The 25,929-nt window shown below is 37.3% G+C and overlaps 1 protein-coding gene across 1 annotated transcript in view; it reads right to left on the reverse strand.

Annotated features, from left to right (window-relative positions):
* SLC30A9 (solute carrier family 30 member 9) overlaps positions 1 to 19,468 on the reverse strand; it is a 36,410-nt gene extending 16,942 nt beyond the window's left edge. Inside the window, exons 1-14 of the mRNA XM_071556568.1 lie at positions 19,220 to 19,468; positions 17,570 to 17,746; positions 15,141 to 15,206; positions 11,204 to 11,303; positions 9,807 to 9,899; positions 9,349 to 9,431; positions 8,253 to 8,311; positions 7,465 to 7,532; positions 5,821 to 5,923; positions 3,814 to 3,869; positions 2,348 to 2,483; positions 1,914 to 1,953; positions 1,393 to 1,464; positions 836 to 943 (exon numbers count right to left, since the gene is read on the reverse strand). Coding sequence (XP_071412669.1) covers positions 836 to 943; positions 1,393 to 1,464; positions 1,914 to 1,953; positions 2,348 to 2,483; positions 3,814 to 3,869; positions 5,821 to 5,923; positions 7,465 to 7,532; positions 8,253 to 8,311; positions 9,349 to 9,431; positions 9,807 to 9,899; positions 11,204 to 11,303; positions 15,141 to 15,206; positions 17,570 to 17,746; positions 19,220 to 19,316 — 1,258 coding nt within the window. The 5' untranslated portion in view covers positions 19,317 to 19,468. The remainder of the gene's footprint in view (positions 1 to 835; positions 944 to 1,392; positions 1,465 to 1,913; positions 1,954 to 2,347; positions 2,484 to 3,813; positions 3,870 to 5,820; positions 5,924 to 7,464; positions 7,533 to 8,252; positions 8,312 to 9,348; positions 9,432 to 9,806; positions 9,900 to 11,203; positions 11,304 to 15,140; positions 15,207 to 17,569; positions 17,747 to 19,219) is intronic.
* Positions 19,469 to 25,929: the final 6,461 nt, after the last annotated feature.

The following is a 25,929-nucleotide window of genomic DNA, read 5'->3' on the forward strand; positions in this document are numbered from 1 at the left end:
ACAGTTATATGGATTTATATATTCATAGAGCTAAATTTATATACAAAGTTAAATACACCTAAATATAGGCAGTAGCACAAAAGTCAGTGTTCTTTTACAAGAAACTCAAAAAATTTTGAAGTATTAACTATTTCTGGCATACAGTACTTATATAATTCAAACTCTTATTCATTCATATTCAGATCTGTGGAGATATTACTGTATTTTTAAGCTGATGAAGGAAGTTAGAGATGAAAGAAAAAATATTACTTCTATATAAAAAATGAAACTTGCAATTAACTCATTAGAAGACACAAAGAAAAAAATTCCAGTATTTATTGTTTAACAAAGTCAATACTTAAAAAAGGATGAATAAACAATCATCCCTCTTTAGAAGACTTAACTGTGCAGCAAAGACATACTTTGAAATACTTGGCATACAGACCATCCAACCAGCATGAGTTAGCTTTGCCACACTGTTCAGGAGCAGCTTTTGTTACCTGAAGGTAACAGTAATACCACTACACATCAAAAGGAAGGAAAGAACTGCTTTCATAAATCCTCCCCACACGCACATGGAGCTGTGCACCACTTACTTACTTAGGAAGCTCAAATTATGCAATCACAACATGGCACAAAGTCATAACTCACTACAATAAATATTCCTTTAGTAAAACATAACTTAGTTTGTATGACAAAACAGCTCAAAAGGAAGTTAGACCCATCTGGCTATAGAGTACAAATATCAGGAAAAAAGTAAAGACATTTTTAAGTCAACTAATATAAACAATGCTCTGTGTTCTTATCGTTCACAGGGGGAAATCCACATCCTGCTTGCCTCTGTGCAGAATTTTACCTGTTAAAGAAGTCAGACCCATACATGTAGCAGCCACCGCCACACTCAAAACTGCTGCAGCATCCTCCAGCAATACCACATTTGTGCTAGGATCACGGCTCTGCACAACTGCACATACAACAAAAAAAAGTTAAGATTGCTTTGGAAAGCTTAGCTGTACTACATTATGCACAGTACTTAGAGTAGACTAACAGCAAGTTAAAAAAAAATTCCATAACTATATACGTGTAAACTAAATTTTGCATATGCAAACACTTCTGAAAGCATTCATAAATACAGAGAACAAGCCCAATTATGGAAGCTTCTCAAAAATGTTTGAAAAATTAAAAGGGGATATTATCCTGAAAAATGCAAGACCTTCAGCCAACTATTTAAACAGCATTACTTAAATCAAGAGGTTTTCATCTAATTTGTGAAATGCTGTTACTAGAACAGAAAACGGATCAATAAAGCAAGGGGAAAAGGGAAAGGGAAAAGATAGAAAATTGTTTCTACCATTATGCTACTGAACAGATTCTGTTTTAAATAATCACATACTTTACTGCTATGACACATACCATACTGATAAAATGAAAGGCCCTTGGCTCGAGCACTCCTGCGAATTTCATTTATAGCAACAAGAAGGGTAGCTGAAACAACAACAAAGTTGTTGCTGAAAATGGTTAGAGGCAAAAAAACCCGTTTCCATTCTGAAAAGAGGAAACTTTTCTTTATATCATAGCAACAGATCATCAAGAAAGCTCTGATTATTGATAACTTTGAATAACAAGAAGCATAGTTACTTTATTTTCTCTGTGTCTCCACACAAATCAGAACAGTTATATTCATTGATGGTTTAATAACAAAATGGCATTCCATGTCTATGTTCCAAATGATGTGCTCTTCAACTTCTTATTACATAGACAGGTTAAGGAAAAAACACTTTTCCCACTTTTTTTTTTGGTTTGATTACAAGTATTTGCAACAGAGTTCAAAACTTCACCCTGTAAGCAAGGGTCAATTATTACTGTAATTATTCACAGGGTAATCTCAAGAGATTACAAATACGTAAATAGAAATATTTCTTGAAACTGCATACCTCCTTCAGATACCAATGACCCTGCTAAAATGCAGTATGCCTGTATGGAAAAAAAATTGTTATGTTATTCGCATATTTGTACAGGTGTCTTCACCATACAGTATCCAAACATAGCATTCCAGAACCCCTGTGCCATGGAATTGTCCCTAAACAGAAGGAAACTAGCAATATTTGAATTATGCAATATATTGCAAAATAAGAATGGAGGGCCTCTTGGGAGATATGAAGGGAAGATGCAGGATTTAAAGAACAGCCCATTTTGCTGCAAGATCAACTATAGTTTAACAAAACTTTTTCTTAAAACACATCTCATTAAGGATGGTTTGAGTTAATTGTGTTGGGATTCAAATAGACTCAGGAAGTGAATTTCAGACTAAGCCATTATTTTTTATTAAGTCACTTGTTAAATACAATACCAAACAAGATTAGCTTACCCAGAGAAGAGATTCTACAGGATGAGGGTGGAGTAAACCTATGATCCCATGATACCAAGAAAGTCCTGCACCCATCATGAAAATGCCTACTCCACTAATCAGGGAGGCAATATAGCGCATGTTTGTGAAACCATACCTAGATGGAAACAAAGAAAGTGATTTAGGAACAAAGGATTCTGTATCTCTGCAAACATATCCCAACATTTCCCCCCTAATTTTCACATGTCTTAAGTTATCATCATATGACTTGGCATCTACCTATGACAAAGCTGCTAAATCTAGTCTAATCTGAAGGGTGGGGGGAAAACACTTGAAAAAGGATATCTAGCACATGCAAGAACATCAAGTACAGATATTCTCTTAAACTGTTTTTTAAACAGCTGAATTAGGTCTTGTGCAGAGACTGAGGATTTTACAACTGTAAAAATCCCAAACCAACCAAACAACAAAAAACCCAAACCCCACCAACATTCCTGTCAGTCTTACATGTTAGTGAAATGCTACTTCTAAATGAGAACTCTAGCCTTGTAGGCAGCCAATCTACATAATTTATAATGCTAACTGAAAGGGAATAAAATGTATACATCTTTCAGTAGTTCAGCTAACTACAGACATTCAACACTTGCAGGTTTTAAAAGCAGTGGAAAGACTTGAAGCAATATTAGAAGTGTACCTTTATGCCTTTTTTTGGTATTAACTGCTACTATAAACAGTACACCTCTTTAGCAACATTTAAGAAACAATATTTTATTCTACTGACTATATTGAGGAAGAAGGGAAAGAAATGAAAGAGAGGAAGGAGATACAATGGATATGTGGAGAAATTTTAAGATTTAAATTTTTCAGATTTTACTGATGCTTTTAATGAAAAGGAGTTTAACTAATTCTGTAAATTAGATGTATTTTTGAACTAGTGCTTACAGGATGAATGACTTGCCCAAACATATGAAGTGTAAACCAGGTCAACACCAAGAAAATATCATAGTGAGTATAGCTTGTAACTTTCATGAAGTTGTAAGAACTTATCAAGTAATATCCCTATTACTCAGATAAAAACAAAGAGTAGTTTAAGTGAAACACATCTCCTTGTGGTATAAGAAACTGCCTTGCAGAAAAGCACTTTGTTGAAAAAAGGAAGAGGGCAGTTTTGTTTTTTTTTTAAATCCTGTGATTCACACAGACAGTGTTTAAAAACAAAGTAGACCTATTAGCATTGCAAAAGCATACCACAAAAAAACAAAACAAACAAGAAAAAAACCCCACATATTCACCAAGCCACTGAAGCTACAACTCCAGCAACATGGAAGAAAACACTTTTCTTATTTTATCTATTGTAAAATCAGAAATAATACATTACAGAAATGGCATGAAGCAGCAGATTAAAAAGAAAAAAGTGATGTACAAGCACGAACTGATCTTATCCCTATCTATAGTTACCAAAATCTTTATTTACTCAAAAAGCTTACGGATGACTAGGGTCAGGTGTCCTTGCAGACTGACTGATGCCCAAAGCTAGCAATGCCTATTCAGGACAAAAGGAAAAACCTATGTTAAAAAAAGCTAAAAATAAAACTAAATGAGAAACATTCCACATCAACTGAACTTGAGAGATAAAGGCAGAAGAAATTTGTTGATCTGTGTGTGTGTTTTGTTACTGATATTTTATTAGAGCTGGAACATGATCCTCAAAATCTGTTATACAGATCTACCACCCTCAAGAAATTGTTATAGCTATATATAATATATATGCAATTATATTGTGTATATATAATTACTGTTAATTATAATTTTAGAATTGCAGCTAAAAGCAAATATTACATGCAATCACAAGTGCTATTCCTGTGCTTCAATGTGAAAGAATGAAATTTCTCAGAAAACAAAGCTATTTAAATAAATCCCTCTTGAAGAGAAATTATACTGAGACTGTGGTGTAACACAGTGACATAGTAACATACTACATTTAAAGCAGTTACTTTACACTGCAGTTTTTTTCAGCTTATTTTTAAGAAAGACATAAAAATATCTTGCTATCTAAGTTGCTTATTTGTGATATATTTAATTAGACATGTATTAAGCTATTGATGCAATAAGTTATAAATCTAGACTTCAATTTTGGCAAAGCATGTGTTTTGTTTTAGGCTCTGAACTACTGACACAAAAACACAAGTATTAAAATGTAGACATTTTAGTCTTAGTAGTAGCAGCAAGCTGCTTTGAGACAGCAAGGTTTCTTCTCTATTTTTCCCAAAACAACATGCTCAAATATTTGGGAAAAAAACCAATCGACTAAAAAAACAAAAAAAACTCCACACAAAATTCCCCCTCCCCACATTTTACTGGAATATTCAACTTTCATATTTAAAAAACAGAATAGGTCTTCAACATACATACTACCACTATCAAGCTTGGCTCACCTATAAACTGACACACTTGGTCAAGTGAAAAATCACACATTTCAAGCCTGGACTCCCCATATATTTTACTATTATCAGCTGAGTTAGTAGTATCCCTGTCTTCACTTTACATCTGAACAGCTGAAAGATTGTGTGAAAACATCAAACGAAATGAGTGTCCTTAACTCAGTCTTTCTGAACAGAGAAGCATACAAGGTCCAACTCAGGAAAAAAAAGTTGCCAAAACTGTGCTAATATGGTTTTCAAGATATTCAGCCTTCTCTAAGGTCTCATACATTTACATTCCTCAAATTTGGAGGAGCACAAGACTTGCATTTTATTAGTCCAAAGCTACCCAAGGACTCCTCTTGCTTGAGCTGCAGGAGGGTTTCAGCCACTCATCTTTAAGGGTTGGGGCTTTTTGTTTCCAGAGTCTTGCTCTATCAAAAACTGCAACAAGACAGATTCTTACTACAATGGGAAAAGGGAAAATTTCAAGGTCTTAAACATATGCTTCAAGCATACCATAGAAAACAGTGGAAAAAACAACATTAATTTTATCCCTGCATACTACTATTACGTGCCCAGTTCTGAGTCTGCCACACTGCTTATCAAAGTAAACAAGCCAAGTATGCGGCTACTTGTGCTGCGAGAGGCTGATAATGTAATCTAGGAATAGAAAAGGAAACCAAGATGTTCTCATCATTAGTCTACCAAGACACAACTAAGCAACAAATTCTGTCATTGTATTACAATAACTAACAGAAGTATTTCAAGTTAACATTTAACCAAAATAAGAAAGAGATACACTTTGTACATCATCTTAGTTTCAAGTCCCATTCATGATCCATGAAGTAGCTGAGTATAGTTCTGCTTACCGTAACTCCTCTTTTTCAATATATTTCTAAAAAAACTTCAAAATCTACATTATGACTTGAGCCATTTTTACCTTAACACAAATTTAAAAGCATGAAATTTTAATTTGTTATTCAAGTCCAGTAAAACTACTCTAACTATCTGTCTTTATTCCTGAAAATTATTACAAGTACTAACTTTAGCAGAATGGGAAAAAATACTCACCTGGTTACATGTGTCTGCTAAAGAATGTATGGCTTCTGAAAACATACTTGCAGAACCCGTGTAAACCCAAGCAAGTAGCTTAAAGAAAAAATTCAACCCATTTCTGAAAACAAAGAGGAGAAAGAAGCTAAAGAACAACAGAATATTTGGTGTTTACTATTTTCAATAAACCCACAAGTGCTGTATAATCAAGCATTACCTGTCAGGAAGTGATAAAACCAAATACCAGTTTAATCATTACAGACAATGCATACAGATTTTCTGCATGGCTATTGTTAAAAAAATCTTTTCAGCTAAACTTGATAAGGATACACAAATTATTTTTCCAAAATTATTAATTTCTAAGCAGTTCCAAATAAGTTACACTTCCTGAAAACACTATTATATTGATTACTCAGAACAATTAATGTCCTACCAGTGGGAAAATACAAGTCTTAACAACTTCCTTTTCTCTTTCTTTTCTCTTTCTTCAATCCTCTGCCTCCCACATGTCCCCTCCGAATACTGGAGTACAAAGTTTCTCACTTTAATCTCAGTCTGGGCCATATCCAGTAGGACACAAACATAAGACAGCAGGCAGGAGGAAGACAAGGCTGTTGTTTGATTATGCTGTAAAAATTATCTACAGAACTTTTGCATTAAGATGCCCCGTGTGACTTGTGAAGACTTTTTGTAGGCTATGGGTTTATTGGAGCAAGCATTGTGTTGTGTTGCACAAACTATCAGCACTAAAACAGAAATCTACATTCTCACTTCAAATGTTTTCAGAATCAGTAGGTTGTTACAATCATATTGCAAAGAAATTCAGACTGGAGGATTATAATATCCTCCTCTAGCTTTTTTACTATTAGTTTAGTTTATTGGCAATTTTTAAGAGTATCCAAATAAATTAAGTGTTAAAAGTAACCATTACCATCATCTTGAAGTTGCACTTTAAACAACATATGCAAAAAATTATATTTAAGTCAGAGGAAGCACAAGTCTCTTGTATCAATAGGGTCTTAGCAAATAAACAGCTTTTATAAAACAGAATTTATTTTAAAACTACAAGATTTCATGGCAAGTAAGTTTTAGCCATCATTTCCTGAGAGAAATTTAACACACTTCTCCATATTTCGTGCCAAATAGTGTCTGTGATTATTTGCTTTACATCAGCATCGAATTTTGTTTCATTCAAACCTGTAGAACATGTGAAAGGTAAAAACCTCAGAAAATATTCCCTTTTCAATTAGAGAAGAAAGGAGTTTAACAGCACAAAGAGAAAAGTGAATTCTTTTCTGTTGGTTATGTGGAAGATTGTTTAAAACGTATGAAAATCTTCTGCTTAAAAAGGGGCAAGAAAAAAGGACAGCTTTAAATACTGTCCTTTAACGTCCTTCAAAATTTTACGCTAATAAACTGTTTAGTCCAATCAACTCCAAAAATATGCTCTTCTCTCATCAGACATATATTCAACACCTGATCTCTATAGAGATGAATGTATTCACATCAAGTCTCTCCTATCAACAATGAATAAATAAATCTATTAATTTCAAAACAGAGACATAGGTATCCTTTACCTTAAATACACACACTGTTTCTATTTCCAGGACAATAAAAATAAACTGCTTTATACTTGACAAACAATATTTTTTTTTTACTTACATGCAAATAGCTACCATTACCACCTTCCCTGGTCCCTTGAAGAACATAGTTGCGGTGCTGGAGCGTGGCTACATAAAGAAGTAACAGATTATTAAATAATGAAATCTTGATCTCATGAGACACCTACCACACAAATTATTAAATAAAAAACTTTTTACTGCCCTGTATTGCAAAAGTGAAGCTACAGTCCCTGAAGACAACTAATTTACTACTGAATGTCCAGCCAAATTGCAGCTGGGTCTTAGATATTTCAAGAAATAGATGGGTATGAAATACAAAGTCTCCAGCAGAGGCCACTGCAGCCACAAGGCCAGGCATCAGCTGTGCAGCAGGTTGATTAAGAAATCATTCTATACAGCATCTAGAGAATGAATCTGCTTAAGCATAAAGGAAGGGCCAGTAGTACATACACAAAAGTATTAATCTTTTGGGGGTCTTTTTCCTTAAGAAACTTATTTAATTTCTTTAACAATATATTGGCTATAAATATTAACAAGTTACACACAAAATGATGAGTATAGATACAATTTTGATATGGCAACTGAAAAAAAAGAAACAACTCTTACTGGTCATTTACACTGTCACAGTAGGAAACCATTTAAACTGTCACTATAACATTTACTACTGCATTACAATCAGAGCAAGATCTGGTCTATTACAGTGCAAATAAATCTTCCAGTAATATCCATTAGTTAAGCTTATGCAACCATTACACAAATTTTCCTTTAAAAAGTGTCATAGTACATCTCCTGACACTTTTCTAGCCAAAAACTTGAAAATATCTTTACCTTAGTATTTCCAAAGAACTCCCTGTATTCCCATAATAGCCTTTGGTTTCTAAACAGATCTGCAATACAAAATTATTATCATGAACATGTACTAGAAACCAATAGTTTCAGGAATTGAAGAATACTTTTTTTATGTAGCAGCCAACTTTTAATATGAGCTACAAGATCTATCTTTGTGGAAAAAAATTCCTTTCTTGGTATTGTTAATCAGAAACACGTATTGTTACATGCTCAGGCAAAATGCCAAATACAATGTTATGATCCTATACATTGTTGCCATTTCCACCAGCAAAGGATGATGCACAGAGGGAAAAACTCAAAATACACTTCATCAAATTCAGGCATTTTATTTATATCCAAGAATTATTCTCCGGGTCAATAAACATTTTGATGCTACTGACTGCACTCTCAGTACAAATACAGATACCTTACCAGGGGGCTGCATTCTGGCCTTTTTACTGCAAGGGTGTTCCAGTGGCACAATTGTCTCAAAGAAATTGACAGAATCTCTAATTTTAAAGTGCACAATTGCACTAAGTACCTTGAAGCAGTAATGTCTCTCCTGTGATTTTAACTGACTAGACAGATGTAAATATGTTACAAATTTCTGATTTGTACCTGTTAACCTGTTACTGGTAATACCAGCAAGGATAACCACAATAACATTAAGCAACAAGACAATTTGGAGGTATTTCTCCCCTTCTGAAACACAAAGGCAAGCTAAATTCATTTCAGAGATAAAATAAACAAGTAATGATATGGTATAAAAATCTGGATCTGTTTTAAGTCTTTTCGAAATTCTAAATTTAAGAAAAAATGCAAAATCATTGAAAAATATAAATTATCATCTAAAAACTGAAAGCCCCCTTGACTATAGATCTCAACTGAATGTATATTCTTGCTATAGCACAGATGATAAATTGTAAGATAGTCTTTTATTATCTGCACATACAGTAACATGTTACTCTAACAAAACCTAATCATCAATTGCTAATTCAAAATGTACATGTTCTTAAGGAAATAACACACCACCTAGTGGATTTCAAACAATAATACTTTATTTACAGTTAAAGTTATTTGAAAACTCTGTACTCACTTTCTCTGTACTTGATCTCTGCCTCTTTACGTCGTTTTCTTTCTCTGGCAAGAGCCTCTGGACTACCCCAAACTTCTAGAGACCTGCATGAAGTAAAAGTAACTTAACAATGGTACTATTCGTGCGACTTCTTTCAGTTTGACTACATTACAAATGCCTTTCCTAAAGCAGAACATCAAAGTATTCTTTGTGATAAGAACCCCAGAAGACTACAGTACAGAATCAAAAGCTGGGCAAGAGAGGGGGGAGGAGGACAAGCACAAAAACATACCGTCCAATTGTATATACACAATGTAATTATTACAACAATTAGGATGCAGAATCTGTTCATATGGAAAATGGAAAACTTTATTGCCCTTTCACACTGCAAATCTGACTTTTAAAACCTCTCTCTCTCTCTTTCTCATATAATCCATTTTAAATGATCCAAACATTTTCCTTCATAAAAATGCTCTTACTTTGCCTCTACATCTGATCTCAAGTACACGGTGAAAGTCTCTGTGTCATCGTGGGGACTTCGTCGTTTAATTTTTCTCAGCTGGTCTAAATCACTAAATGAAGTGGACAAAGAGTTTAGTGCAGGAAAAGTACATATTATTCTAATTCAACTTCTATGTCTGGGTGATGTTCCACAATTTTCATATTACTAATTTGCTATACAAAAAAAGCAAAGTTGTTTTTTTGAGCTAAAGAGAACATACATACAACATAAGCAAGTGATCCCCTGGACGCTATTGAAAACCACTGTGTTTTTTACACTCAAGAGTCCAAATCATGTCCTCACACTATATATTGAAGACAAAGTAATAAAACATTAAATAATAAAACATTCAATGAATGATCTGCATGTAATTGACAACCTGCGCATGTGATAAACAAAAAGGTTCATGAATTAGCATCTCTATCTGGGTATCAGAAGTCATGTGACAGGAAAAGTTAAGAAATGTAACCCCAAAACCTACACACTCAGCACAAGCTGCAAAAGGCTGAAGGTAACAAAGCTACTTGGGGAAACAGATAAATTTTCTATGCTAAGCTACACATTAGGGTATCTACACTGAAAAATACCTACACTGATTTTAATTTTTAATACAACAGAGCATTTCATTTTTAGCCCAACCAATTACCTAGTCCTTTTTAATTCTTTTTTTCCCCTTTTTTTATCCCTTTTTGTCAGTCCAGCAAAACTTTAACTAGTTACGATAAAGATAATGCAAAGGACTAAGCATAATTTGTCACTGGATTTTCAGCAAAGATTAATTCTAGTGACATAAAAACTGGAGAGGAGCAGCAACAGCACAAAGCTGCTAAGCCTTTAGTTTTAGTATGGGTCACACACACAATTTGCATGAAATCTGACAGACATGTCAACTACAGGAATACTCAGACCTGCTGGCAGGTATGGCACACAGTAAAAAGCAGGAAATATCAATCAAGTAACAATAGGTTAGTGAACCAAATAATATTTTATTCCAAGTTACAGACCTCACATAACATGAAGTTTTCACTAATCTTTTAGAGATGTTCACATCAAACCATCATAACCTCCAAACGCTGAATCAAGAGTTATTTGACATCCCACCCACAAAGCTGCTTTAAGTGGTGGTCTCCCCACATCTAGATTTGTGGTCATGTAAGTACAAACAAATTACTTTAAGAAGCAACTACTGAAACATGCAAATGAAGTGTAAGATCCTAATCCACTGTAACACTAAAAAAGAACTAACTGCAACCAGTTACAATTATGAATACCACAAATATTTAGAAACTCCAAGTCTCCCTACAATCATAATTACTTTTGATGTACATATGGACAAATAACCAGAATTTAAATTCCAACTCAAGCCCATCATACCTGGATTTAAGACAAAACTCGTTTATTGCTCTGACTCCAGTGATGAAGTTATTCTGTGTGTATTTTGGTCCATACTCCCTTTTTTTAAGGACTGCTTTCACTTAAAAACAGAAACAGATAGGCAGGTTAAGTCACTCATGAAGACTACAGCAGAAACTTCAAAAAGGAATTCAGTCTAGTGCCATATTGTGATACCTGAAGGTGAGATCTGAAAAACAATGCTTGCCAGGGACATAGAAAACTTACAGTGAAATGACTCTCCCTCATTGTGGAAATGAGTACGAGTAGCATGATCTAACTTCAAAAATGCAGTTCAGGACTCTCAAACATCCCACATGTCTAACTGCCACTGTCAGCTACTTCTCCAACTTCAATGTCAGAGATGGTGCTTGGCTACACAGATAGCATTTAAATACTGCAATTTGGAAACTTCTGTTCTCGCAACTGAAATAGCAACAGACTGCTGCACTTCTATTTTTTCCAATACTTAACCAATTCCACCTTCTGCAATCAGATTTTTTACCTTTGCAGACTACACAGAGAAATGAGACAGACTGTATGTGTCATTGTTCTCAAGTATTACTTTCAAAATTAGTACACGTAACATTAGGCATTTATAACAATTAAAAACATATGTTCCTTATTTATAATGTTTGGTATGTCTAAAATGTACTCTTATCACATCAGATTTTCATACACAAGGAAAAGAATACCACATATATTCAGAAAAAACAGAACTTTAAATTTATGCCATTATTTTCTGCTTCTGTATACATACATCTTCATCCAATTTTCAAATACGTTACTCTGCACTCACATCCATTAAAACATTATGCTTATTGGAAGAAGAGTTACGTTTTCTGAAGGATGTAACATCACAGAACACAACAGAAAACAAAAAGCTCAAATTCTACCGGAGAGAAGACTTCACAGCACACATGAACTTCCTGCGTATCCCAGGAGTGATGTAATTTCTATAGGTAGTCCACAACTTCTCCTGAAGTCACAGGATACTTACAAAAAGATACTGCTTTTAAAGACTTTGAGAAAAGACAATGCAGAACTCAAGAAAAAATTCTGAGTTTTGAAAGCTTAATGGCAAAATATATTGCTTGACACAGAACAATGCATTAACAATTCAAGTATCAATGTTTATCATAATAACCTGATTTCTCTCACCCAGTCTGAACTTAAAAAATGTTTCAAGTACTTGAGTAATCATATTCATCCCACAATGCTCCTGAGTGAAGAAAAAAACTCAAGCGATTTCCTAAGAACAGTCCATCATTTACTAAGGTTGGAACAGGGGTCTAATTTTTAATCAAGAATGCTTTCCATCTTTTCTTACTTAAAACAGATATATGTATGTATGTACGTGTATGGCCAAACTTCGCGAACGAAGATTTGGGACAGGCTTTCCCCAGGTGGGGGTGTGCCCTTCCAGCCTGCGCAGTGGATTTTTTAGGTGAGGCACAGCGTGCACAGAACTGGCCCCACCGTTTAAGTCCCAAGGTACATCTGCCACGGCCGAGCAAGCTTGGACAGTGACAGTGAAGTCCTCAGGACTGTCTACAGCACCCGGTACTAACCGGGGCTGACCCTGCTGAGCATCCGAGATCTGATGGGATCGGATGGCAGGGAGGCATTGAACTGCCAGGGGACGGTCTCGACTGAGACTCGAACTCATGACCTTGTGATCAGAGTCCGGAGTGCTCACCATTACACCACGGGACCGCCCCAAAACAGATATATACTGAAATTTTATTACCCTTTCTGAAAAATAACTTGTGGATTTACCAAACACTTACTTATCTTTCTTTCAGAAAGACAGGTTAGTTTCACTAAGATAAATTACCATAATTGCACATTGCAGAATATCCCAACAATCCCACTCCTTGTTCAAATAACTGTACAAAACTGGCAATAAATGTGTAGGGGGAAAAAAAGTCCATCTGGTATGTCCAAGAGAAAAGCAAAGCTCAATAAAAGATGATGGAAATAAAACACTTGAAAAGCATATTTTTTAATATTAGTAATCCTTTAAAAACATTATTGTCTTAGTAATACCTGGATCAGTAAGTTTCTAAGACAGAGCAGTATCTTAAGATTAGAATTCTAGACACTATAAAAAATCCTTAACATAAACATTATTCCTTGCACATCTATAATCTACAGAGGGAAAACTCTTCTTATTGAAAAATGTATCTATTTTTACAATAATTTCACAGTAATTTCTTTTATCTACTTTTGTATTTTTCCCCCTCATGCATATATTAAGTGACAACAGACTTAAAGAACCTGACATAAAGGATCTAGACAAAAGTGTACAGAAAATATACATAGATACTGATCTCACCTTGTTACAAAATTATTATGATTTTATGTTTCTTTAAATTTGAGGAAAACTGCCACTGTGTCTGACAGATCCAATGCCAGTCAGCTCCAGGAAAGACCTGCTCCTGGCCAAGGCCAATCCCACCAGTAATGGAGGTAGCACCTCTGGGATAATGCACTTAACAAGGGAAAAAATACACCAAGTAGAGAGGCCACTCCAGCCAGGATGGAGGAGAGAGAACACACGAGAGGAACAGCTCTGCAGTCACCAAGGTCAGTGCAGAAGGAAGGGAAGGAGGTGCTCAAGGTGCTGGAACAGAGATTCCCCTGGAGCCCACGGTGAAGAACCATGGTGAGGCAGGCTGTACCCCTCGTGGAGGACCAGACCCTGGAGCAGGTGCATGCCCAAAGGAATATGTGACCCTGTGGGAAGCCCACACAGATGCAGGCTCCTGGCAGGACCTGTGGCCCCACGCAGAGAAGTCCACATTGGAACAGGTTTGCTGGCAGGATTTGCGATCCCATGGAGGACCCACGTTGGAGCAGCCTGTTCCTGAAGGACTGCACCCCATGGAAGAGCAACCCACACTGGAGCAGTCCATTAAGAACTGCAGCCTGTCAGAAGAACTCAAGCTGAAGAAGTTCATGGAGGACTGTCTCTCATGGAGAGACCCTACACTGGAGTCCTTTCCCTGAGGAGGAAAAAGCAGCAACGACAATGTGTGATGAACTATGTCCAGCTCCCATTCCTCATCCCCCTGCACCACAGGGGTAAGAAGGTAGAGAAAAACAGGAATAAAATTAAGCCTGGGATGAACAGGAGGATTGGGAGAAGGTGTTTTAAGATTTAGTTTTTATTTCTCGCTACTGTACTCTGATTGACTGGCAATAAACTAAACTAATTTTTCCCAAGTCAAGTCTCTTTTGCCCGTGACAGCAACTGATGAGTGAGCTCTCCCTGTCCTTATCTCGACTCACAAGCCTTTCATTAGATTTTCTCTCCCCTGTCCAACTGAGAAAGAGCATGATAGACCAGCACCTGAAGTCCAGCAAGTGTCAAACCCACCACATTACTACAGGCACAAACAGGAATATTACAGGACTTGGACTAGGCAGTTCATGTGGTCAAAATATATTTAGAAGCAACACTGATTAGATTAACTCAGTAATAAAGAACAGAGGAAGACTTAGAGCAAGGAACAGGGCAAGATCAAGTATTTAGCTTAGCCATGTGAAGTCTGGGATGGTGAATGGACATGCCTAAAAACATGCAAGGAGGTCAGATCATGACAACAGATGAAAAAACAAATCAGCTTTTTCTTGATGCACTCTGCAGCTTAAATGAAACAATTAAACATAGAAATGTAATTAGAAGGAATACTCCTGTATTTCATTTTTCAGGAATCATTTTCAAACAAATGGGTACCAAACTAAGCTGACATGCAAATGTGTTTTTAAAAATGTTATTCACATAACTTGTTTACACAACTGAGGAGGACCCACAGTTTCCCTAAACTGATGGTTTGTTGTTTGGTTTTTTTGCCTTTTTTTTTTACTACTAGCAAACTGCAGTAAAGCTTCAATGTAGTAAATATTTCTTTACCTTTTACTTGGATTGGCTGCTTAAGTGAAGACTGCTTTTGACCTGCATTGGAGGTTGTATCTTGTCCTGTAAAACAGAAGTAAAGCTTACAGTAAATATGGAAGTAAAGAGTTTGGTTGACATAACAAAATAAGAGTATATCTTAATACTGCTTTTCACCTTGACCATTAAAAATACATTTCGTAGATTTCCAACATTTAAAACTCACAAAAGATAGAAACAGTAAAAAAAAATTGGAAGAGCACCAACTTTCAACATCCTTCAGAAAGTAACCTGAGTTTTAAAAAAATATTTTAGCACTGACAGTTTGGGACAAGTTTTCATAGCTTACAGCTGCTGCGTGTCAGTGTGTCTCAGGGTTTTCAATCTGGGATTCAGTTTTAAGGGACTGAAGCTTCTTAATCTACAAAAGGTTAGTTCCTTAAAATACAGAATATTTAAACTAAAATTCACAACTTGTATGTAACAAGTTGGAGCTAGGCTGGTCTTGAAACTTGAAGTTATGATTTTATAAAAAAACCCATAATTTTCCATAGTTCAATGAAAATTATAAAATCCAGCAATTTGGGGGAAGTTTCTATTTAGAAACCAGAAGTACTACTTGAAAATACAAACAAATACTGCAACCTTGTCTCATACATCTCAACATAGCTTTCAGAACAAAAACCTTAGGATTCTAACACATCAAACCAACATATCCACTCTTTTGTGCCCTACAAGTCTCTAACATGTAGGGCTGCCACACATCAATAATGATTAACAAAATTAAAACTGACATCATTGAAAGTGATACACTAGAAGAATAAAGATTTTTCAAGCAGGTTAGTGTTAATTAATGTGATACTCAAAGTATTCAAAGATTGGGTATTCTTGAAGCTTGGACTACATAACTATTGCCCTGACAGCAACTGAGGACTACAGCTAATAGCAATTCAAACATACTTTCTTCAAAAAACAACACATATAAATTATATGAAGATTATCTTATTACACAACAAAAAGGCTGCACCATAAATAACGAGCATTCTTTAAACAGTCATCCCTATTGGTTACCTTTTGACTTGAAAACAAAACAAAACAAAAAGTCCCTTTGTTGTTCCTTTACTTTCTTTTCTTACGTGGTTTAAAACATCAGGCAGCTGGTCCATCAATACTTATCATAAAAAACTTCTGCTAAAATTGCTTAGCAAAAATTGAGTAGCACCTTCTTTTCAAAAAATGTGTCCAACTATTTATAACATTAAAACAGTTATCACAAACACTATTTAGCAAAAGATTAGGTCGCAAGATTTCAGAGGGGGGAAAAAAGGCACAAAAGTACTAAAATCTATATCCCATGCATAGATATCTATGTACATCCAGTACCCTTTTGAAGACTGCTATCTCAGCTAATAAAACTAAACAAAATCACAGTGCATGACTGAGTAAAAATGTATTAAATACTTCAATTCACAATCACTGTTTTTCAGACAGATAGAGGTTGATGTGATAGAACTTGAAAGACTGAACAAACATTTAAATTCTCTTTCACAACTTCCAAACATCAGAAATGTAATATTCGTAGCTGGCTACAGTTACTACCTTTTAAAGATTGTTGCAAGACTCAGGAATTTACAAGTTACTAAAGAAGGAAGGAACATCTACTACCCAACAACGAAAAGAAGGAATTTTTTCTTAGAAGGCCACTTAGTTGAAGAAAAAAAGCACAAAGCTTTCATTTTAAAAAACATCGGTTATCTCTTAAGCACAGCAGTCTTCCAAGCCTGTATCTGGGAAGTCCTACAGTTAATAAGCATCAAAAATAGAGGGACGGAGCAAGGACAAGACAGTTCTGAATTTCACATGCACCTCCCAAGCACAAGATTGACAATGGAGTTGAACAGCAAGGAGGGCCAGGTTATGTACAATGTACTAAATGTCAATATGAATGCCGCAGTTCTAACAACTGCCAGATTAGAAAGCTCCAGCAGACGAATCAGCTCAACCTTCTTGATCAGTCATTTATAGCTTGGCCTGGAAAAGACACAGTGCTCAATAATCACACTCATTCAATCTCTATCATTAGTTCACACCACACACCTGAAATGCTACAAAAAAAAATTTCAAATGAGCAAGCAAAGTGGTGAAAGATAAGTAATGCATTTCATTTCTTATTCTCTAAGTTACCTAAGCCCTTTCAACATCCCCATTTTATCATGGCCACTTTAAATTTGATTACTCTAAACTTAAGTACTTTAAATACCAGAATGTCAAAGAAATAAATTTTCCTCCTTGCTTGTGCATTTGAAATTCATATACAGATGCCCAGAACTAACAAATACTAAGAATTCTGCAACTGTAGTATCACACAATTGAAAGAAAAAAGTTATCGCCAAATACATTAAGTTTTTACATTTTCATAAGTACTTTTTATTTTAGCTTAGTAGTACCTGCTTCAACTTTATGCAGAGGTTCTTCACAGGCCGATTTATTTGTATCTTCTGATCCAAGATCTTTTTTCTGCCCATTGGATGTATAAACTCTCACTTGACTCATCAACTGCACAGGCAGGCGATTCCATGGTAGAATATAAGACAGGCTCCCGCTTTTCATTGAAACTTGCCATCCTAACAAGGGGAGGTAAAAACCTTATTTCAGACAACCATTTTGGAAGGAAAAAAGAAGGAGAAGCAAAATGGGAGTGCATGGCACGCTTTCACTGCCTCCTTGCAAACATCCACTTCCCATTTTCATTCTAACACTAGGGACTTTTTCACATACAATCCAGTATGGATTATTTCCTTCATTTCACTCTGTACAAACCACAGCTCACCAGTTAAGAAAACCTGAACTGTGTACATTATCCACTTGCTACAGAAATTATGTAGAAAAGCACACAGTACTGTATAAAACATTTTAAAGAAGCCCATTGAGAAATCACGCTAGGTAAGCAATGGTCTATTTCAAAATATTAGCCAAAAGCAGCATTGCGTGCAGTACAGACCAGTGTGTATTAGCAACCAGTTTCTTTTAGGGAGCACAAACACTTCTGTAGAGAGGGCATATAATTGCTCCAAATAGAAACGCAGTAGGGAAACCAGCTGCTTTGGAAAGCACTCACTAAAATAATAAATACATTTTTTTAAAATAATTAGGCAGTGCTGGTAAATCAAGTCATCCAAAGTATGACCACTCATATATGAGTAACACATTGCTCACAAAAAGTGTAATTTTGTATAGAACCATTTATTCTGTAAGTTCAACAGCTTTCCGGATTTTATAGTTTTCTGCAGTACCAAAGCATCTGCACGTGTGCATGCACCGATCTGAATCTTACTGAAGAACAATTTCATCAAAAAAGGGCAGACAAGCTCTTACTGACTAACAATTGTCACAAATGTGGCAAAAGCCCTGTATACTCAATTCAGCACGGGTCATTGAACTTACTGATTACAAACTTATAAAGCACTACAATAAATGTATGACAGTAGATGAGCAGTGCTGTTTCCTAAGCTTTGGTGTTACTGCAGCAGTCGAAAAGGGTAAACTTAATCAGCAGATTTAGAGGACATTTCTCCTACGAACCGACAGACACACAAGAAACCATTAAAGGGTATTTGCTGCAATTCAGCCCTCGGGGACTACTCGAAGAGGGGCAAAACTGGTCAGAATTGAAATGTCATGAGACCTGTGGCCTAAAGGAGTAGCCGGGGCTCCCTCCTCAGACCAACACAAATCTGTAAGGCCGCGCTTCATTTTATGTAATTACTGCAAACTTCAGCCCCGACCTGGGCATGACGTGCCCCCGCTTTGCGTCAGACGGGGCTGGCACGGCCCGGCCGAGGACACCTGGCGTCCGGCACTGCGCTCGCAAAAAAACTTGAGCGCTTTCCTTCCTGCTGTACAAAAATCTGTATGTTTGTCCTTCTTTTAAAAGCCGACTAGCAGAAAGCAGCCGGCGCTCCCGGCCCGCCGGTGCCCGCAGCCGGGAGCAGCGCCGCTGCCTCGGGAGGAATCGCGGCCCCCGCCGTGCGCCGGGTGAGCGCGCAGCTCCCCCACAGCTCCCCAGGAGCCTCGGCCGGGGCCCCCGCGGGACTCACCGTGGCAGGTGCGGGGTCGCGGCGCCGCCTGGCACCGCAGGTACAGGCGGTAGAGGCCGCGGCAGCCCCGCCGGTGGGCGGCCAGGGCCGGCATCATGGCGGCGGCCGCTCGGCAGCGGCCGGCAGGCGGGCGGCGATTCGCATCGGAGGAGGCCGGCGCGGTGCGGCGGGGCCCCGCGGCCCCGGGCGGCGGCGGTAGCCGGAGGCCGGCGGTGGGCGGCGCCGCGGCTCCCGGATGTGCGGGGCACGGCGGGGCCGCCGGGTGGGCGGGGACGGGAGGGGGTGGCAGGGACGGCCCGCGGCTGCGGCTGACTCACCCGCCCCGCCCGCCGCGCCTGCGCCGGGGCAGGCGCTTCCGATCCGTACCGGGCGCTGCGGCGGGCAGGGGAGTATCGCGGGCGGACGGAACGCACGTTACCTGCTGAATTGGTTAGCACGGCTAAAAAACACGTGGGACAGTGTATTTTATAGGATCACAGAATCAATTAGGTTGAACATACGTCGGAGGTCATCGAGTCCAATCTATGCGCAGTCATCACCATGTCAACTAGACCGTGGCACTATGTCCAGTCTTTCCTTAAACACCTACAGGGACGGTGACTTCACTACCTCCCTGGGCAGTGCGTTCCAATGTCTAATCACACTTCTGTGAAGAAATTCTTCCTAATGACCAACCTGAACTTCTCCGGGCACAGATTAAGACTATGCCCTGCTATCCTGTCACTTGTTGCCTGGGAGAAGAGACTGATCCCCACCTGCCTAAAGCCTCCTTCCAGGAGGCTGGGACAGTGATAAGGTGCCCTCCTGAGGCTCCTTTTCTCGAGGCTAAACAAGCCCAGCTCCCTGAGTCGCCCCTCCTGTGACTTGTGCTCCAGGCCCTTAACCAGCTTCATGGCCCTCCTCTCAACACAGGTAACATTAAAACACGTACACTAAATCGTTTGCATTATTTCTATGTGAAAATGTGCTCCCCTGCCCTAAAGTCTCTCCTAAAAAGCACTTCCCTGATCAGCACTGATAAAATGCAATCTGATTGATGTTTTTCTTGAGGGAGAGCACCCTGCGACTGACCCTGTACTCAAGGGTTGTAAGGGCTGCCTGTGCCAAGACATGACATCTCCTACTGCTCTACTCACCTACAGCTGCCTCAGGACTGTACCAGTAATCATAACCAGTCCCACTGGCATCAGATTACACACTTTTTTATAGAAGTTTTTTCCAGAATAGTTTTGATACTAGTTTACATGACTCCAAGTAACATCTCAGTCTTCTGGCCTTCATTTGCACACTGGGAGGAACATAGGAGCACACCAGAAGTTAGCTTGGCAGGGAATTTGGATAATGAATTTACCTGATAATCCACAAAGCATTTGTTCAAGTGAGGAAAGTTATTATGGTGCCCGTCGTTAACACCCCAATTAGATTTTAAACAAGGTTTGCTGGCACATCTTTACTAGCCAGCTAGTGAGTAGCATTGCCAAAACAAGTTTTCCTAGAAGCCCAGTGGCGTCAGATTGAAGTAAAATACTTGCATGAAATAATTAACACCCATCTTCCCAGTAGTCCAATTGCAGCCATACCAAATGAATCGGGAGTATTAGCAACAGATGCTGTATCATTAAGTACCAGATGTACAGAAATGGAGTTAAATACTAAATTGACTGCAAGTTGTAAAGTAGCACAGGTGAGGTCAATTCCCTTATTTTAGTTAAATATGTGATTGGTATATATTTTGCTGGCTTCTTTTTATTTTGGCAAGAGCGTAACAGAAAAAAAAAAAAGAAACGAAAAAGAAACATGAGGTTAAGAGTTCCCTGGTTTTTTCCCCTACATAAAGATGTTTGAGAGAACATAAAAATTCTTGAAATGCAGTTACTGTCTCAACTATACCCTAGAAGAGATGCCAACTTTAGATTTATCATTTCCTCTTTAAAACCAAATGGAACTACTATTACATATTCTTTTATCTGTCTGAATAACTGAATTTGCCTTGTCCGGTTTTGTTGTGGTAAATATGAAACAGGAAGGAAAATAATAAAACTGGAATGTGATAGACAGATTAATAGATACTTAATAGTGTGGTGGTCAACCAGGATTTACACAATCAACTGTTCTGCATGACCCTTTATATTGACAAACAATGAAAACTTATGGAGACGAAAAACAAGCAAAAGAGCATCAATAACAGCCTGTTCTGCCTGGGATAGCTAAGTACTTAAAGCAATTGATAATGAATTACGAAGACACGTGGCATTCAGCTGTAGCATCCTAAGAAAGAAAAATCAACCTTATTTATGAGCATCTTAACCATTAATCACTAGCAATGAATGGAGAAACACCCTAAATGATAGAGTACAATTAACTTTTTGCCTGTGGCAAAGACCACTATATATAGCCACAGCAAATTGGTGAGGTGTTGTTTTCATTCAATATAGTTGGAATTGCATCCTAAGGTTTTAAGTTTGAATTATGGTTATGCAACAGCTATTTTAAGCCCTATTTCATAAAATCAAGCCAGTTAAAAAAAAGTAAAATCTCATTTTCAAGTTTCTAAATGCTGAACTCATAAAAAAGTGCTATTTCTAGATACCATTCTTATACATGGGCATTTGTGCCATCTGAAGCTCCGTCTGGGGAACAGAGGTTGCTCATGTACCAACTGTGTGAAGATCTTGGTATATTGCTCATAAGAGGAAGGAGGCTGGCTACCGTATCAGAGTCATTTCCTCAGGCCTCCTTTTGCAAAAACTCTAGAAACTTGGTGTATACAGCATATTACCTTGGCTATAAAAATTATAAGGTTAAGTTGCCTTACTAGGTCTTCAGGAAGAACAAGGGCTGTGGTTACCACCTTTTAAGATTTAGAACCTGTTTTATGAAGACACCTGAAATGTTTACGTAGAACTGCCTGCAGATCAAAAGACAGGTGCCTGGATTGAAATATAAACCTCTGGAAACTTTTTCCCTCTTTCCTGTTTATTTAAAAGAACTAAGTAACTGACTGGATTGCTTGAGCTGATGGATTACAACAGTCCATCATGATGAAATTCTCCAATATTACTACGTAGCAAGAACTCTGTGATATGTGAAGGCTAATGAGTGGTGAAGGATTTTAGTGTTCCTTTTATAAAAAATGAAGTAATCTAAAGCCAATTTGAATATTTTTTAATCTGAAATTCATTAAATAATTCATGTTCATACAGTGGAAGAGATTTGAAACGTGCCCAGATCCACAGCAAGTGTTGATGGTAATGACTTATTATAGTTTAAATTACTCTTCAGAATTCCCATCATATCCTGCCTTGTGTGCCTCTCATACAGCATAGCAAGGGGAAAAAAGGGAGAAAAGGGACTTTTGATTTTTGTACCTTTTATGATACTGCACATATATAGCTAATACCAAGCATCTATATACTGATAGTTCAAAAAAAGTATGAATACATAAAGTGTCCAGTGATCCCAAACAGGCTTTTTCATGTAAAATATTTAAATTCACAGAAAATGAGAGAATATTTTATGGCAGGCAGGTGCATGAGGGGAACAACTCTTCCAAGCACAGAATGGTGAATCAACAGAAGTTTGCAAAACACCACTCTGAGGCATGTAGGTCTGTATTTCATGGTCATTGGGTCAAAGATCTACATAAACTAAAAGTAAATATTTTCATTTCCAGCACATGGATAGGTGTTTTCAGTTATTCACATGCAGTTCATTCATCTGAACACCAGTAGTCACCTGCACTTTCTTGAACTGGGTGCAGCAGTGCTCAACCAGCTATTTCAACCACAGCAGCAGCAGCAGCAGCAGCAGCAGCTAGTGAGTACCAATGGACTATAAATCATGAAGAGGCATTATTCTCAAGAGAAAATTAAATGGAAAATAACTCTCCTGTAGCCAACAGACTCATGAGGAGCACACTTAAATATTTAGCAGACCATCCACTAGAGGTCAGTGGTTTGGAATAAAATGAGCACGAGGAGAAAGAATTGTTTCATTTCAAATGGCCAAATCATATAAAAAAAATTTCCAGCCTTTGAGTATGGAAAAAGAACTGTTAAGGTTAGCAGCACTTACCTTCATCCTAAAGCAGAGAGCTACTTTAAATATTTAAAAACAATACTAGGTACATAATATACCGAAAAAACTACTCTTATTCTCTACAGTAATATGAAAACAGGCATAGGAATGCAGGACTGCAGGAAGTTTCTTGCATCATCAGGTCCAGTCTCCTGGTACTTCATCTGTCCTATAATCTCTTACGTGAACAAAGTAAGAACCAGCTTAAAAACAGCTTGATTCTTTTGCTCATAAGAAAAAATATTACAAGAATAAGCTAAATCAGTACTCTTGCAGTGCATAAAGGCAGGATGTTACAAGCATCCAAGAATCTTCTTTAAAAACTATTTCCCATATAAATGTGTAACACTGCAAAAAGAGAAGACTGGCAGGAGGCAGGAAGGGGATTTTTCATCAAAAAAGTGCAAAGTGTATTAAGATATCCAAATAGAGAAAAACCCCTCAAAACATTGTTTTATTTAGTCATTTATCTGCTGCTGTAAGCATTCATGCCCACTATCCATTCACAGTATATACACATCGATGCAACCAGACATCTTACCTCTGCCCCACAGTGATGTTGAAAAATTTGAGATAATTAAAAACGGGAATAGAACGACAGGATGCTCAAACACATGCACACTGAACTAATGCTGGTGCTGTAAGTAATTTTCTAAGGTTTCAATATTTCTCTGTATTATACAGTTACACAACTGAAAATGCCAGTGGACATGAAAATTCAGAAAGTCAACCTCAGATTTCCATCTGCTATTACAAAAAGGTTGTCATTAATGGGTTTGATTTAAACTTTATCATTGATCCATGATTTAGTCAGAACTTAACTGAAGTTGCTATAGCAGAAAGTATATTGAAAGGGATTGTAATAGGCAAACATCTGTCATCTCAAAACACTGTTTGGTCAGACTTTCTAGGATTAAAAAAAATTAAATCAAAAAATGTGAAAATGCTAAGCTACAAATACCATGTTCTATGCAAAAGTACATTAGGACAAAACCTCATGCGGTTGCACGTACAAAATCTTCCACCAGATTGCCAAGAAAAAAACATAGCAAAGCAACACAGAAAGAGAAAAGAAAGACAAAAAGAGGAGAAAAAGACAAGAAGCCCAGTAACAACACAGATTGATGCATTTATTTCTTTACTTTTTCACTATAGGAGCTTCAAATGTAATAGAGAACACATAATTCCACTGCAGATGTTTCTTATTTCAGGTAAACCAAGGTTAGCCTGTCAGTTTGTGTACACTGTGGCAGCACCTAATCGTGCTATTCAAATATTTTAAAAGAGAATAAATTAGAAACAATTTACAGCTTGAAAACTTAAGGACTATCCAGAGGATACTGATGGCATGAAACCATGAATGGTGAACTGGGGTTTTGGAAAGCAACAGAGCACCCAGTAGGATTTCCAGACTTCTTTTTATCAGAGCTGAATTTTTCTGAGTTCTAATAATTTTTTCCCCATTTCTTCTTCCTTCTCTTTCTATTGCATTTCTACCTTTGTGAAAACTATAGTTGACTTTGCTTTAGCCCTTGAAGATAATCCAGCCCTATGCCTTTTTTAATCTCTGATTTTCATATTAATTTTCCTGTGAAATATCTCAACTAACTGATGCACTGTTTTCATCTAACGTACTCTTCCTCTTCACAAAGATCCTTGGAAAAGGATCATGAGTGAATATTCATAGGAACATATACAGCAAATGAAAATACCATGATCTGCACTTGTTCAAGGAAACCAGTTTCCTCACCTCAGGCAGGAGTCTGGACTGTTGCAGAACTTCACTTACTTCACAAGCAAGATATCATGGTCACACACATGGAAACTGATACAGATGAACTCAAATGATCTTAAATTGAGAGTAAAGTCTTTTATGCCTCTTTAAAATACAATCCACACTACTGTTTTACAAAACTGCAACTGTATGGTGGTAGCCAGCTGTTGTAGAATAAAGCCCAGCTTGTTGGCACTGGGATTGAACAGAAGTCAGCTACTAAACATGCCATCACAAATGAGCTAAGCCTAGCCCACAATAAGAAGGTCACATGGAGTCACATTATGAAGAACATCAGTTCACAATTTTGCTTACAAGTTACAAAACAAATTATTATTATCCAATTCATTTTCAGTTCAGCAGTGGCACTTAGGTAGTGGATTGTAATCATAGTCACAAAATAATCTATTTTAAAATTAAAAGGGCAGGACTCCTGCCAAAACACAGGTACAACTTTCTCTACTAACACCTGCACTGAAAATATAGCAATAAACTGGGCACATAGGCAGATTTTTTTCCACAGAACATGGTGTTAACTACGCTAGGTATAAAGCAGAATAGTTCCAAAGACTTAAAGATAGGAATCAGCTTTCTTTTTGTTTGGACATACACCTTCATCTTCCTGTTCCTCTACAAAAAGCAAATGAGATGCCACAACAGCTCACTGCATCCTGCACTATTCTAAACACAAAAACCCAAAACTGACACCCAACATGCACATAGAACATTTAACATAGAAACCTGTTGGTCAGTAAAAATTTGCTTAGAGATTTGAACTTAAACTGTTTTGCAACACTGATAATACTTAAAATCCAGAAAAAAATATGCAATTTGATTCAAGAACAAAAACATAGCCATA

The sequence above is a fragment of the Pithys albifrons genome, chromosome 5 (assembly GCF_047495875.1).
Source record: "Pithys albifrons albifrons isolate INPA30051 chromosome 5, PitAlb_v1, whole genome shotgun sequence".
NCBI lineage: Eukaryota > Metazoa > Chordata > Aves > Passeriformes > Thamnophilidae > Pithys > Pithys albifrons.